This window comes from Physeter macrocephalus, chromosome 18, assembly GCF_002837175.3.
Source record: "Physeter macrocephalus isolate SW-GA chromosome 18, ASM283717v5, whole genome shotgun sequence".
Lineage (NCBI taxonomy): Eukaryota > Metazoa > Chordata > Mammalia > Artiodactyla > Physeteridae > Physeter > Physeter macrocephalus.
In genome coordinates this window covers 47010918-47026812 of record NC_041231.1, presented here as the reverse complement: position 1 = coordinate 47026812, position 15895 = coordinate 47010918, and the positions used below count along the sequence as shown (strand labels likewise).

The 15895-nt window shown below is 41.0% G+C and overlaps 1 protein-coding gene across 2 annotated transcripts in view; it reads right to left on the bottom strand.

Moving 5' to 3' along the window:
* The window catches only part of CASP14 (caspase 14), a 25669-nt gene extending 10751 nt beyond the window's left edge, over positions 1-14918 (bottom strand). Inside the window, exons 1-5 of one of the 2 annotated variants that reach the window (XM_028478508.2) lie at positions 14433-14918; positions 12487-12539; positions 11054-11203; positions 7102-7327; positions 6520-6663 (exon numbers count right to left, since the gene is read on the bottom strand). In XM_028478508.2, coding sequence (XP_028334309.1) covers positions 6520-6663; positions 7102-7327; positions 11054-11203; positions 12487-12539; positions 14433-14781 — 922 coding nt within the window. In that variant the 5' untranslated portion in view covers positions 14782-14918. The remainder of the gene's footprint in view (positions 1-6519; positions 6664-7101; positions 7328-11053; positions 11204-12486; positions 12540-14432) is intronic. The other variant, XM_007119573.4, reaches the window with a different exon arrangement.
* Between the last annotated feature and the right edge of the window lie 977 nt (positions 14919-15895).

Here is a 15895-nt window from a genome sequence, read left to right as displayed (position 1 = left end):
CCACTGAGCCTGCGCGTCCGGAGCCTGTGCTCTGCAATGGGAGGGGCCACAACAGTGAGAGGCCCGCGTACCGCAAAAAAAAAAAAAAAAAAAAAGAACTGGGATCATGCAAAAAAAAAATGGGTGATCCAAAAGATTCATTTTATCACATATTCCAAGTTTTCCACTTTGGGCACTTTGGGTACTTTAAATATCCACCCAGGTATAAAACTTAATTCTTGATTAAAGCAAAAGTTTAATGCTATTCTCGGCTGATAGGAATGAATGGAAATCCCCAAGGCATGCCATTCCTCCAAACGAGGAAGCTGAAACTTGAGCTAGAAGCAGAAAGCAAAAAGGAAAACCAGAGTTGCGCTTGTGTCTAAGGGGAAATGTCAAGTCTGGAAGGTGCACCTGGGAGATAGGGAAATGAATTTAAGATCCTGCATTAACCATGTGACCCTGAGCAGAGCTACAGAGGTCCACGCGGGTGATAATCCTCTCTAAAGGAAAGCATAACTGAATTATGCCCCCAGGAGTATCACAGATTAAGATTCAATAAATAAGCTAATAGTTCAGACACACAAAGAAACAAACCCCCATGAGTGACAGGCAACAGAACGACCACAAGAGTGATCCCCAAAGACTTTAGATATTGAAAGTATAAGGTAAAAAATATAAAATAACTGTGCATGAAATGTTTAAAGAAATAAATGATGGAATCACAAGGAAGAACAAGCAAAGACACTGTTATCAGATTGGCCAGATTTGGGTGTAAAGTGAACTTAACACCTATAAATCTTCCTTAAATGAATTTCTAAAGGATATCCTTCATGAAAAAAGAAAATGGTCTGAGATTCAGGATAGATAGAGAAGAAAATGGTAAACACATGCATAAATATAAACAAACATACACTGTATAAAATATTACAAAAGGGTTCTAATTTGTGGGGTTTTAAAAAAGGAATAGGCATTACCTAGCATAGTGCTTGTCACCCTAGAACATGCCAACCTATCTGATGAAAATGTGTGGGGTTAATGTCCTAATTTAGAAAAAAATTAGGGTGGAAGGAGAAGGAGTGTAAGAATACATAAATCATTTCATATAAATAAAGATACAAAAAATAAAAGTTAGAAATAAATATTGAACAATAGCGCTTAAGTGTGGAAGGTGATGAGAATTAGTGTTCTAAGGTTCTGTGTATCATCAAGGAGTAAAAATAAGCTTACTTACTTATAACATTTCACAGGGAACCAGGAGAAGAAGAGATGCGAAACACACACCTTCCAAGTCAGTAGAAGGATAAAATGTAAGAATAACAAACTAAACTCACAATCAATCAAAAACAAGAGCAATAAAACTACCATAATATTGTACACACCAACTATACTTCAATTTTTTTAAAAAAAGAGCAATAAAGGAGGGGAGAAAAGCAAATAAAGATAAATAGCACAAAGTAAAATGGTAAAAATGTAAATATATCAATAGTCACAATAAAGATAAAGTGTCCTAACTCACCAGTAAGGAGATTGATATTAGACTGGATTAAAAAACAAAATCCAGTTATATTCTGCTTAAAGGACCACCTAAAACATAAGGGCCCAGAAAGGTTAACAGAAAAAGGTCTGAAGGAGATATACCAGGCAAATATGGGCCAAAAGAATACTGGAGTATCTATATTAATATCAGAGAAAAACTAATACCAAAAAAAGCACTATTTGGGATAGTAGGTTCACTAAACAATGATTAAAATATTTATTTCACCACAAAGTGTAACAATTCTAAAATCATATGCCTCTACTAAAGTTGCCTCAAAATATATAAAGAAAAGAAAAATAGATAATAGAACTACAGAAGAAACTGACATATCCACCATGATAACATGACATAGTAACACATTATCTCAGTTATTGGCAGGTCAAGCAGACAAATTACTAAATATGTCTGCTTGACCTTTAGTAGAGACTTGGAACAACACAACTGAGCTCAATTAATATAAATATATAGAACCTTGTATTCAAGAAGTGAACACATATTCTTAAGCATATATAGAATATTCATGATAGATCAATAGCCATTAAAAAATTTACTACAGATCAAGACATAAATCAAGTCTCAACCGATTTCATATTGGTATAGTTGATATTCTTTCTCAAGAATAAACTAGACATCAATAATAAAAGGATAAAAATAATAATAATAAAAGGATAAATTTTAAAATTTTAATACCAGAAAAATTGAGGCATATTTCTAAATAACTAATGGGTAAAAGAATAATGGAAATTTAAGAATTCTTGGAACTGAAGGATAAAAATGTTACATATTAAAATATAAAAGATACAGTGAAAGCAGTAATTAGAGGGGAATTATAGGTTTAAAAATGCTTATTTTTTTTAAAAGGTAGAAAATAATGACCCAAGTACCTAACTGAAAAAGTTGGGAAATTAAGAGTAGAATAAACCCTTAAAAAATGGAAATATGAGGCAAATGAATGAAATCAAAAACAAACATAATAATAGAGAGGATTAACAAAACTAAAAATGGGTTCTTAAATAAATAAATAAACCACTGGCAAGACTGATCAAGAAAAAAAAGAAGAAAGCCAGAAATATTAGAGGTAAAGAAGGGAACATAACTACAGATAGAGAATCCACGTGATTAAAGATACAAGGAAACCTACACCAAGAAATAAGAAAATAAACTTGGGCTTCCCTGGTGGCGCAGTGGTTGAGAATCTGCCTGCTAATGCAGGGGACACGGGTGCGAGCCCTGGTCTGGGAAAGTCCCACATGCCGTGGAGCAACTAGGCCCGTGAGCCACACTACTGAGCCTGCGCGTCTGGAGCTTGCTTTCCGCAACAAGAGGCCGCGACAGTGAGAGGCCCGCGCACGGCGATGAAGAGTGACCCCCGCTCGCCGCAACTAGAGAAAGCCCTCGCACAGAAACTTAGACCCAACACAGCCAGAAATAAATAAATTAATTAATTAAATTTTTAAAAAAAGAAAATAAACTTGTTTTTCTCCCGTTGAGATGCCAGTCTTCCCATCACTTATTAAACGGTCCATCCTTTCACCATTGATTAGCAATGGCTTCTTCATCATGTGTCTCGTTTCCCTATATATTTGGTTCTACCTCTACATTCTTTATTCTATCCCAATGATCTGTTTGTCTATGTACTGGCTGATAGAGTTTTTGTTATTGCTTTCTACTAAGTATTCATATCTTAGAAGACACATTTTCTCAAATACTGCATAGCTCATGCTCTCATGGCCTTCAATTCTACACAATAATCACCTTCTCAGTGGAAACATCTCTACACGTCTCTTTTTAAAACCACAGTCTCGGGACTTCCCTGGTGGCGTAGTGGTTAAGAATCCACCTGCCAATGCAGGAGACATGGGTTCAATCCCTGGTCCGGGAAGATCCCACCTGCCGCGGAGCAACTAAGCCCGTGCGCGTGTGCCACAACTACTGAGCCTGAGCTCCAGAGCCCGTGAGCCACAACTACTGGAGCCTGCACACCCTAGAGCCAGTGCTCCACAAGTGAAGCCACAGCAATAAGAAGCCCACGCACTGCAACAGAGTAGCCCCTGCTTGCCACAACTAGAGAAAGCCTGTGCTTATCAACGAAGATCCAATGCAGCCAAAAAAACAAACAAACAAACAAAAAATTACAATCTCCACTTCTACCCCTCAATACTCCCTCTCCCCGGTTCCTGCATTACTTTTCTCCACAGCACTTATCACCATCTAACATTTTATCTGGTAAACTTTTCACTGAAGGGTAACCATTATACAGCAAAGTATGCAAAGCATATGGGTATATAATAGCTCAATAAATTTTCATAAAATGAACACACCCCCATAACTGGCACCCTCATCAAGAAACATGATGATACCAGTACTCCAGAAGTCCCCTCTTGCTGCTCTGGTCATAACCACTCCAAACACTGTGCACCCTGAGGACAAGCAGCACCCGGACTTCTACCATCCACCATAGATTAGCTTTGCCTGTTTTTGAACTTCACAGACATGGAATCGTAAAGCAACCCAGGATCTATTTTCTGTATGTGCTTACTGTTGTCTCCTCCCCTAGAACATAAGCTCCATGGAGGCAGAGATTTTTAGTTCTTTTGTTCAATACTGAATCTCTAGTCCTCAACATAAATAGCCAGCACATAGTCATGAAATTCATTCATTCAACAAAATTGGAGCTCAAGATTCCTCGTCTTGACCCTTAACTGTTCCATAATAACTTTGTGATTAGTTTGTCAAATTCCATGAAAAAACACTTAGAATTCAATTTACAAACTCATTTGGGGAAATAAAGGTCATTTCCATGGTATTGAAAATCTCAACCATGAGCATGGTATTTCCCACCATTGATTCAGGTCTTTCTTTATGCCTTTCCGGAATGTTCTCTCATTTTCTCTAATAAAGTTCTTGCTCATCTTTTGGTAGTCATTCCTAGACATCATTCACTAAAGCAAGAAAAAATAACATGGTATCTTTTTTCTTTTCTATTATATGTTCTAAGTGATTACTGCTATATTCAAAACTATTGATTTCTACAATATTGATCCTTACATCTTTTCTTATCTTAATGCATTAGCTAGGACTACCCATGCCATGTCAAACAGTAGGAGTGGGCATGCTTGTCTTACATCTAACTTTTTAAAAAATTTACAGCTTTATTAAAGTATGATTGATCATTGACAAGCATCTGCATATATATATTTTTTTGGCGGCACCACACAGCATGTGGGATCTCAGTTCCCTGACCAGGGATTGAACCCATGACCCCTGCAATGGAAGCATGGATTCTTAACCACTGGACCACCAAGGAAGTCCTGCACATATTTTAAGCAAACAATTTAATAAGTTTTGACATATGTATACTTCCGTGAAACCATCACAACCAAGATAATGAATCCAATCAGCCCCCTCCAATGTCCTCATGCCCCTCTGTAATCCTTCCTTCCCTCTCCACTCCCATCTCCAAACACAACTGATTTGCTGTCTTATAGATTGGTTTGCATTTTCTAGAATTTTATATGCATGGAACCACACAGTATCTGCTTTATTCTGTCTGACTTCTTTCAGTCAGCAGGATTATTCTGAGCTTCATCTATGCTGTAGCATGCATCAGGAGCTCATTTCTTTTATTGCTGAGTAGTATTCCATGTATGATACACCACGATTTGTTTATTCTTTCACCTGTTGATCATTTGGGTTGTTTCCATTCTTTGACTATTTCAAATAAACCTGCTTGCACTTGCTATGTACAAGTGTCTATCAGGACATATGCTTTCTTTTTTTTTTTTTTTTTAAATATTTATTTATTTATTATATATTTATTTATTTTTGGCTGTGCCAGGTCTCAGTTTTGGCACTCAGGATCTTTGTCGCGGCATGCAGGCTTCTTAGTTGCGGCATGCATGCAGGATCTAGTTCCCCGACTAGGGATCGAACCCAGGCCCCCTGCATTGGGAGCACGGAGTCTTAACTGCTGGACCACAAGGGAAGTCCCAGGACATATGCTTTCATCTCTCTTGGATGAATAAAGTTACATCTAACTTTAATGGGGATATTTTCATTTTATATTATTGTCCTTATTTTTCTTTGCTTCCATTTCTTCACTAACATTTTATCTTGAACTGCATATATATATATGTGTGTGTGTGTGTATATGTGTATATACACACACATAAGCTATTTTAATCCTTTTTGAAGAAAGTCAAGATAAAAACAGCTAAATAAATGCCCTTGACCATTTATTTCTATCTTCTCTACATTCTCCTGTTTCCCTTTCACAACTGAATCAAGTTCACCCCTTCAGCACACAAGATTCTTTTGGATTTTAACTTATTAGTATTAATAGTATAGTAATAATAAGGATAATAACATAATCAGCATAATATATTAGTAATAATATTAATTTCTTTTTTAACTTATTATGCCAGTTATTATGATAAGCACAATACCTGCACTACATAATTTAATTTATATAACATCCCAATGACACAAGTATATTTTATCATTCTTCTTTTACATAAAGAAACTGACATATCTAGAGGCTAAGAAATATTGAAGGTCTCAAAGACAGCAAGTGGCAGAGCTGGCTTTGGACCAAGATCTTTTTCACATGAGAGCCGATGATCTTATTTACTATGTGATACTTTGCTAAAAGGATGGCGTCTTCCTGGAAGAGATGAACAGTTAGATGCAAACCTGCCATCTCTGAAAGCAGAACAGTTGAAGATGGATAGGTTAATGAAAATTTCTCCTTATGGACATCAATCTGTAAAGCACAGATAATATTTTTAAAAAAGATTTTCAGTAATTCCCTGGCAGTCCAGTGGTTAGGACTCAGCACTCTCACTGCCGAGGACCCGGGTTCAATCCCTGGTCGGGGAACTAAGATCCCACGAGCCACATGGCACAGCTAAAAAGAAAAAAAGATTTTCAAAATCATTAGGAATAAGCTAAACCCTCTGGACGAATGTGTATCTCACTGTCATCAAGCCTCACTGTCTTACCTGCCTGGGTGGGATAGATGATGAAATAATCACTGAATGTAGGCAGCCTTCTCTTCTCTGATCCATCATCCGAGTCCATGGGTTCATCATCCGTTTCAACACCACTGTCTTTTCTCTCTATTTTTTGAGGAATGAAAATGCAAACTACGATAATACACCACTGACACCAGTAACCTTTAATAAGAGTCACAACAAGCTTGTATCTCCATAAGAGAGAGAAATATCCACCAAAGTTAACATAAATCAGATATTAGTCCCACAAGCCACCTGGAATCACATGAACGGTGGGACATCCCCTGGAAATTGCCCACCTCTCTCCCAGAATTTGAGGTTCCCCAACCCACCTCATGAATTTAAAGACTTAGACCCTTCCTCAGCCTAAATTAACTATCCTATCCCAGGAAAGCTTTCCCTTCATCCTTTCCTCCCAGCTCAAAGTCCCTACTATATTACGTAACTAAAGTTACATCAGCTAAGCATCCTCTATTGTAAAATAATTTTTTAAAACTCAGTTTTCTTTCCTCAATCATCAATATGAGAATTTCCTAGAAACAGAACTATTACAAAGAGGTCTCCACTTACCTCCTCTGCAGGCCTGGATTATAAAGATTTTTGGTTTCTCTTGAAGTGCTGGACAATTTTTATTGTTAAACATTTCAAAAATGCCTTCCAGGCTAACTTTTTCACCATCTTTCATTCTGATAAAGCCTTCTTCTCCGTGGGCCATAAGAGCAACAAGGCAACAGCCAATGTCATCTTTAATTTCATTTAGTCCATCTCGAAATGATGTTATTTTTCCAAGTAACTCCTATAAAATAGGAAAACATATTAAAAAGAACTGCAAGTAGGAAAACTCAGAAATCCCAGAGATGGCTCCTTTACAAGGTGATCCAATGAGACGACAAATATGAAAATACCTGCATCTCTAACAGAGTCAGTATAACTTGTCACTTCCCTTTTGGTTGCTTTCGGAATTCATATGATTTCTTCTTGTACCACTGGTGGTTCTTGTTTGACAAAATTAGGGTATTTCTGATTCTCTACCACAAAATACAACAGAATTATAGCTCCCCAAAGGGTTAATGTATTTCAATGCTAAATTATTAACTTACTTTAATATATAAAATTATCTTATAAAATTAATACCCTCAATAAGCTAGAAATGGAAAGGAATGGAGGAGTCTACCCAATCATATCTACTTGCCAGAATCAATCCCACTAAAAAGAGAAGACAGGAATGGCTGTTCTCACTAGCCTCACACACGTTGTAACAAAGATCCTAGCCATTTCAATAAAGTAAAGTAAAAAATTAAATGAAGTTTAAATATTGGAAACAAACTCATTACTTACAGATAATATGACTATCTAGAAATATAATCAACTAAAAACTACTAGAACTAGAGATCAGCAAGTTGACCAGATACAAAGTTAATTTACCAAGATCTATAGCTCCCCAATTACCCAGGAATAATAATTTAAAACACATAATGGAAAAGGAATCCATTCATGGTCATAACAAAAGTAAAACAATACTTAGGAATAAACCTAACAAGAAATGCACATTACCTAAGTGAAGAAAATTATTTAAAAAAAATTTAGTGAAGAGGCAACATAAACTATGACATACCAATGTTTCTGAGATGACTCAATACTATTAATTTGCCAATTAACTCTAAATTAATCTCAATTCAATGTCATGTCAATTAAAATCTCAAAGGATTTCTGTGAAACTTAACCAGATGGTTCTCAAGGTCACAGAGAACAGATGCTCAGGAACAGCAAGGTGCTCAAGAATAGCAAAGAACATTCAGAAGTTTAAATAAGAAAAAAAAAGCAAAAAAAGCATAAAAAACAATGAATGGGGGATAGGTCCTATCAGACATCCAAAGGTACTATAAAATCATGGTCAATAAAACACTGATATATCAGCTTAAGAATAAACAAATGTATGAATAGAATATTTTAGAATACAGAAATTGATCCAAATATATATATATAGGGATTTAGTTTCTGATAAGAATGGAGTTTCAAATATGTGGGGAAAGGATGTATCATCAACAAAATGAGATGACTGGCTTGGAAATAAAGTTAGACTTCCCCTCACTGTTCCAAAAAATATAATTCCAGTGAGTAGAAGGCTAACCTTAAACTATAAAAATGTTACAGAAAAATAATATAAAAAAATTTTAAGTTGGGAAATCATGGGGTTTAATCAGGACATAAAAACCAAGAAGCCAACAAACAGAAAGACTGACAAGTTTACTCACAAAAACTAAGACTTCCAGGGGAGTTCCCTAGTGGTCTAGTGGTTAGGATTTGGCGCTTTCATTGCTGTGGCCTGGGTTCCATCCCTGGTCAGGGAACTGAGATCCCACAAGCCGCACGGTGTGGCCAAAATAAATAATTTAATAAATAAATAAAAAAGACTTCCAATGCCACGGAGCAACTAAGCCCGTGTGCCACAACTACTGAGCCCACACGCCACAACTACTGAAGTCTACGTGCTGTAGGGCCTGTGCTTCGCAACAAGAGAAGCCACCGCGATGAGAAGCATGCGCACTGCAACAAAGCGTAGCCCCCGCTCGCCACAACTAGAGAAAGCCCGTGCGCTGCAAGGAAGACCCAACAAAGCTAAAAATAAATAAATTAAATAAATAAATTAAAAAATAAATTAAAAAGACTTCCGTTTGACTTAAGATAACAAAAAGTCAAAAGGCAAGTAACAAGGCAGGAGAAAAAAATTTGCACTCTATTTTTTCTAAAATTCAGGAAAAAGAACTACAGAATAAGAAAAAAAAAATCCAGGGTGGTCCAGTGGTTAGGACTCCGTGCTCTCAGTGCCAGGCCCCAGGTTCGATCGCTGATCGGGGAACTAAGATCCTGCAAGCCACATGGTGCAGCCAAAACAAAAAAGGAAAAAGAAAATCCAGTAAGAGAACGGGCAAACAGGTAATTCAAATAATTCACAGAAGGAAAAAAATGGCCAAAAGATGTTCAACCAAACTAATAATCAGGAAAATGAAACAGTGAAATAATTTTACCAGTAAAGTTGCTAAATATTTACAAATAAATGTTGACAGGATGTAGAGAAAGAGGCCACTTCTGGACCTTTGGGAGAATAAACCAGAACACTGGCAATTATCTGTAATCTGAATGGAAAGGACTGGATTAAAAAAATCACATAATATTGGAAGAGATTCTGGTATAATCCTTGGGAAACATGAAGGAGTCTGTTTTTAGCTTTGAAATAATAAAATCAAAATTTATTGAGCACTTACTATAAGCCAGCTACTATTCTGAGAACTTTTACATAACGCAGCTCATTTCATCCTCACCATAGCCCTACAAGATAAATTACTATCACCGCCCCCCCCCATTTTAGAGATAAGAAAGTAGTCAATTAATTTAAGACAGCATTTCTAGAACTCTTGCACTATTATTTTGTGTCAGGTAATCTTTGCCTTGGAGGCCGTCCTGTGCACTGTAGGGTGTTCAGTAGCACCCTGGCTCTACCTTGGCAACTACACAGGATGCCAATAGCACCCTCCAGTTGTGACAACCAAAAATGTCTCCAGACATTGTCAAATGTCCTCTGGGGGGACAAAAATCACCGTCAGTTGAGAACCAGATTTAAGGTAACAACTAGTAAGAGACAAGATTCCACCGGTCAGTGTGTGCTGCTTTCCTAGCCCTTCTGCTATGCTGTTCCTTGATATTCACTAGCAGTGCCTCCTGGGGTCTATGAAGGACTTTCCTCTGTTATTATCCCAAAACATGGGCAGGGCTAGGCCAGGACTCAGCTGGGGTCAGAGAGGTCAAAAGGCAGTTCCCACCACCACTCTTCCACCTCATTTTCTTGTGTCCCCTAGTTAAATCACAATGCAATTCTGCCCAGGGCTCTCAGCAACTCCTCTCCCCACCCCTCCCATGGTTCTAAGCAAGTCCCACCAGGATCTTTCAAAGCCCCCTGGGCTCCAACGCTGCTGGGATTCCTCTGGCCTGGCTGTCTGATGACCTCTCAAAGCTGTCCCCTTGGTCTTCCTGTTCCCAAATGCTCTGGACCTTGCCTACTCTGGACTCACAGCTTGTCCTTGGGCCTCCTTGCCCAACTCGCTTTTACACCTTGTTGGATTCCCTTCCCTCTTCAAATGCAGGGACCCAAGAGGTCCCTGCTTGACTAGAAGGGAAGCTGGAGTATCATCACACACTTAACATGACAAAAGCATCTGTATCCAACAGGTAAGCTGGGTAAGAATTTCATCAGGACATACACATCCATTGCTCAGCAGGCCCTGGTTCTAACCAGGTAAAAAAACCCAATTTTTTTAAAAAGGAAGGAAAATTATAATATCCAAGCTACAATTTTTCTTCTTCTTTTCCTTTATTTTTGGCTGTGCCGCAAGGCATGTGGGATCTTTGTTTCCCAACCAGAGATCAAACCTGCGCCCCTTCAGTGGAGGCATGGAGTCTTAACCACTGGACCGCCAGGGAAGTCTCGAGCCACAAATTTTCATTTTTGTTTTTAACTTGGTACCATTTTGTCAGGATCGATGCACAACGTATTTTCAAACTGGCACTGGCCAAGCCAGTCCTCCATCAGTAGGACATCCTGGTGAGCGCCCGGCCTGTTCCTCTTCACACACATGAGGAAGGCCTTCCGCCTGCCACTCAGGTCATAACGGTCCTGTTTTTAAGGAAAGCCAAGAAACAATATTTAAACCAAACCAAATCCAAATACGCCTTATATGTGAAATGAGTTTCTTCTGGAGTTAATGATGACGTCTCCCAGCTCAGAGCAGGGGCACAACACTGATTTCCTCTCTCATCATGACTTCCATTTATAATTTTTTCAAATACCTTTCTCAAACTAGGACGAATAGGCCAATCTCATTTTTAAATTCCTATACATAGCCATAACTGCCCGTTTAAGGAAAATGGTAAATGACAACACAGGGCTGCAGTTATCAAAATCCAGAATGTGGGACATTCTACAGGACAAATAACCTGGTGTTGTCAACAAACAAGAAAAGAGGTCAAAGGGAGAGGTATCATAAATTAAGCGTCTTAAGAGACAAACCTTCAAGTGTAACTGTGTAGACCTTGTGTGAGTCGGACCCTGACTCAATCCAACTGTAAAAGGCATAGGAGCCAGTCAAGGACATCTGAAGGCTAACTGCCAATAAGGAATTTGTTTCTAGGTATGATAATGGTATCATGGCTATGTTTGGAAAAAGTCTTTCTCAGAAATACATATGCAAGTATTGTATGTATGAAAGTGATATGGTAGCTGGAGAATTTGCTTCAAAATAATGGGGGGGAGGCTTCCCTGGCGGCGCAGTGGTTGAGAGTCCGCCTGCCGGTGCAGGGGACACGGGTTCGTGCCCCGGTCCGGGAGGATCCCACATGCCGCGGAGCGGCTTGGCCCGAGAGCTATGGCCGGTGAGCCTGCGCGTCCGGAGCCTGTGCTCCGCAACGGGAGAGGCCACAGCGGTGGGAGGCCCGCGTACCGCAAAAAAAAAAAAAATAATGGGGGGGGCGGGGGGAGGAGCAGATGAGACAAGATTGGCCACGTTGCTAATTGGTGAAGCAGGGCAAAGAGTAGGTTGGGCTGGAGTCTGGAGATTCATTTTTCTCTTCTCTCTACTTTAGCTTATGTTTTAAATGTCCATAATAAAACAAGCAAAAAAAGGCCGGAAGCCAGCAATTTATGTAGTTTCGAGAGGCCACACAGCCTACAATGCCTTCGTCTATAAGATGCAGATACTAACAGTGCTTACCTCATTTGGTTAATGCATGCAAAGTGGTTTTATCTGGCTAATGTTTTGCTTTTCCTATTTATAACGGAAAGCAGGGAGATCTGACTGCTTGAGATGACGACACAGATACCCACCTCCAATCCAACAGAAGCAGCACAAAAAAATGTTCAAATGGTGACTAAATACTATCTTAAAGAGTCCAGATACTTACCAATTCACCTTCCACACAGTCATAGCTTCTCTTCGGAATCTTTCGTGGAATCACTGAATGAATTTTCATGAAAAGACAAAACAGAAAAGAACATATTTTTTCTTTTTTCTCTTCTTAATCATGATCTGCTGTCATTCCTGTTAACAGGAAGCACCTCCCAAAGAAATCAGTTGCCTCTTATGTTTTAAAACAGGTTTCTAGGATTCTGAAAACCCTCTCCCAAACTCATAAGGATGAAAACTTAACAGAACTCCCTTAGGCCCCAGTCAGATTCAGGGGCAGGGAGAGCCAGGCCAGAGATGAAAAGGAGAAGCACCAATGAACATTAGTGAACATGCACCTCCAGAAAAGGAGACCAAGACATCAATAAAGAGAAAAATGAAGTTAAAGGAACTAGACCCTATTTAATTTTTTAATTAAACAAACTCTTAGCATTCAATTCAAATATTTTTGGAGTGCCTACAGTGTGTAGTCATGATACCGGGTAGTTTGGTTGATTCTGAAAAACAAAAAAACCCAGTTTACCAACTGCAAGAGACTCACAGTTTAAAGGGGTGATAACAAAAGTGTGATACATTAACCACTAAGCCTGGAGAGACATTATGATAAGTGCTGTGCAGATGCAGTCAAGAGAGAATCAAAGGCTTCGTGGGGCCAGTATTCTGCCTACAGGCCATGTTTTGAGGTCGTTTACAGCTGTCACCCATTAGGAATCTAAAAGTCAGCAAAGCAACATACCTCAAAACTCAACCAGATCTTTATTGGCATATAATTGCTTTATAATCTTGTGTTAGTTTCTGCTGTATAACAAAGTGAATCAGCTATATGTATACATATATCCCCATATCCCCTCCCTCTTGCATCTCCCTTCCACCCTCCCTCTCCCACCCCTCTAGGTGGTCACAAAGCACCAAGCTGATCTCCCTGTGAGATGCAGCTGCTTCTCACTAGCTATCTATTTTACATTTGGTAGTGTATACGTGTCAATGCTACTCTCTCACTTCGTCCCAGCTTACCCTTCCCCTCTGCGTGATTTTTCTCAAATTTTTGGAGAGCTATTAGCCAGGAATTTGGTGTAATGACACATAACGTTATTCCTTAAAAAATGTTAAATGTGTGTGTAGAGTTAAGTAGCAGTTGTACTTTTGATTTAATAAAATAATTAACAAGAAAAAAAAAAACTCAACCAGATCATAAGCAGGCGATGGCAGAGACCAGCAACCGTATATTTTAGTGTCTACCTCAGTGTGCCCGGTAGAAGTGCTTTCTCTTTCTTTCTCGTTCTCTCTTTCTCTATGTACACAAACTCGCTCACATATTGTACACACATACATTTATTAAACTTACGAGAGGAAACCCTAACCGCCCGCAACTTGTTACATTTCTTGATCTTAAGCCACATCTTCCCAGATTTATGGCAAATGTTCTAATGGTGGGTTCCAACACGGGGTTTCTCACTGCATCATCTAAGAACCTCCCCCATCATAATCACTTGGAGGTAATTGTTAAAAATGCATCTCAGGCCTGCTGAGTCAGTCTGATTTCTCAACCCACCCCAGAATGAACTGGTAGACCCTGCTGGCTACTCTTGGACTGGTCACTTGGATTCCGTGCCTGGGAACTGTCTCTCTCCTGCCCGCTTATCCCCCGGTTCCCACTTCCGCCGCGCGTTCACTGGTCCCTCGACGCCCGCATCCTCCTTGCTCCACTTCCCCCACCCCACCCTACTGAAGCTCGGTCCCCCGCCGCTCACCTGTGCCTCAGGCCTAACCCGGCGCTCACCTACGACACCCCCTCCCCGCCAGTCCCTCCTTCCCTCCAGTCAGTACCCCCTCCCCCTGCCCAGGTATCCCGGTCAGTCCTCCCTCCGCCAATCCGGGAGTCCCCAGGCGGTGACCAAGCACCCCCTCCGGTTCCCCCAATCCCGGGAATCTCCGCGCGCTCACCCGGGCCGTCGGCGGCGGCGCTCTGCCAGCGCGGCAGCAGGTCGGCGCGGGGCAGCTGCTCCAGCACCTGGACAAGGACGCGCTTGGCGGCGGCCGGCGGGTAGTACTGCTTGGCGAGGAGCCTGGCCAGCCCCGACGGGCTGCAGCCCTCCAGCTCCAGCTTCACCTGGCTCACGCGCGGCTCCACCTTCTTGAGGTGGTCGCGGAAGCTGCGCAGCTCCTGCGAGGATAGAAGGTCCAGGGTCTCCTGCAAACGGCTCTGCAGCTCCTCCATGGCCGGCGGGATCTTCGGAGGCGTCCGCGAACTGTCGGCCCCCGAGCGCCAGCCGATTCCCGGGCTCCCCTCCATTGTCACCCAATGATTCTGAAGCGACCGGGCGGGAGGGACCAATCTGGGCCCTGCGCGCCTCACACGCCTCCCGCTTCTCCTCTTTGTTTTGAAAACTGGAGGCGTTTCCGCTCGTCCTCTGAAGCCCGGAGATCTGGACGCTGGCTGCCTGCAAGCTCCCGACTTCCGTCCTCTCAGGCCCGAGCTCCGCCCCCGCCCCGGAGCCACGCCCCGCACCCTGGAGGCCCCGCTCCGCCCACAAGAGCTCCTTTAACCCTTGGAGCCTGGGTTAGCAGAGCCGAGTGGTGCCCGCCCTGCAGGGCTACCCCGTGGTTCTCTGCCTTGGCACGCGTTAGGATCACCAGGAGTTTTGAAACTACTCATGCCCAGGCCACAACCTGAGCCGATTACATTAGAACGTCTGGGTGGCCGACCCAGGCATCAGTGGTTTTCAAAGCTCCCAGATGATTCCAGTGTGCAGCCAAGTTTGAGAACCACTGGCCTTGGAGCGTTTACCAGCTACCTAAGCCAGTAGTTCCCAAGGAGCAGGGAAGAACTTGGAAGGTGAAAGAACACCTACAGATTATGGCATTGAGCCAGTTTTTTTTAGAGAGGACGTGGTGACAAAAGCTAATATTTGAGAATTTGAAGGCAGCAAGAAGGTGGAAGTGCACACTGCTCAGCCTGGAGGCGTGAAGGAGCACTGCCTTGGAGAGCAGATCTCAGCTTTGCAACCCCCCAGAGTCCTATTGCTAGGCTCCCTGACTTGACTGGGCCCTCAGGAAGTGATGACTCATTTTAACCGTGGTTTGCCTCAAAATTACTTACCCTTTCCAACAGCTGGTGAAAGACTCTTAGGACTTGCTTGAAACCTGATTCAAATAAACCAACTGTAAACAATAATTTTTGAGACAATCAGGGAAACATGAATAGGGACTGGGTATTGGCTGATAAGCAAAAAAAAATGTTAACTTTTTTCAAGTAGGATAATAACGTTGTAGTTACCTAAGAAAAATGTCCATAATTTTTAGAGATGCATATTGAAATGTGGAAGGGTGAAATGGTATGATGTCTGGAATCTGCTTTGAAAAGCTTCAGTTAAGGAAAGAAAAAAGGAGGTGGGGGAGAGGGGAAA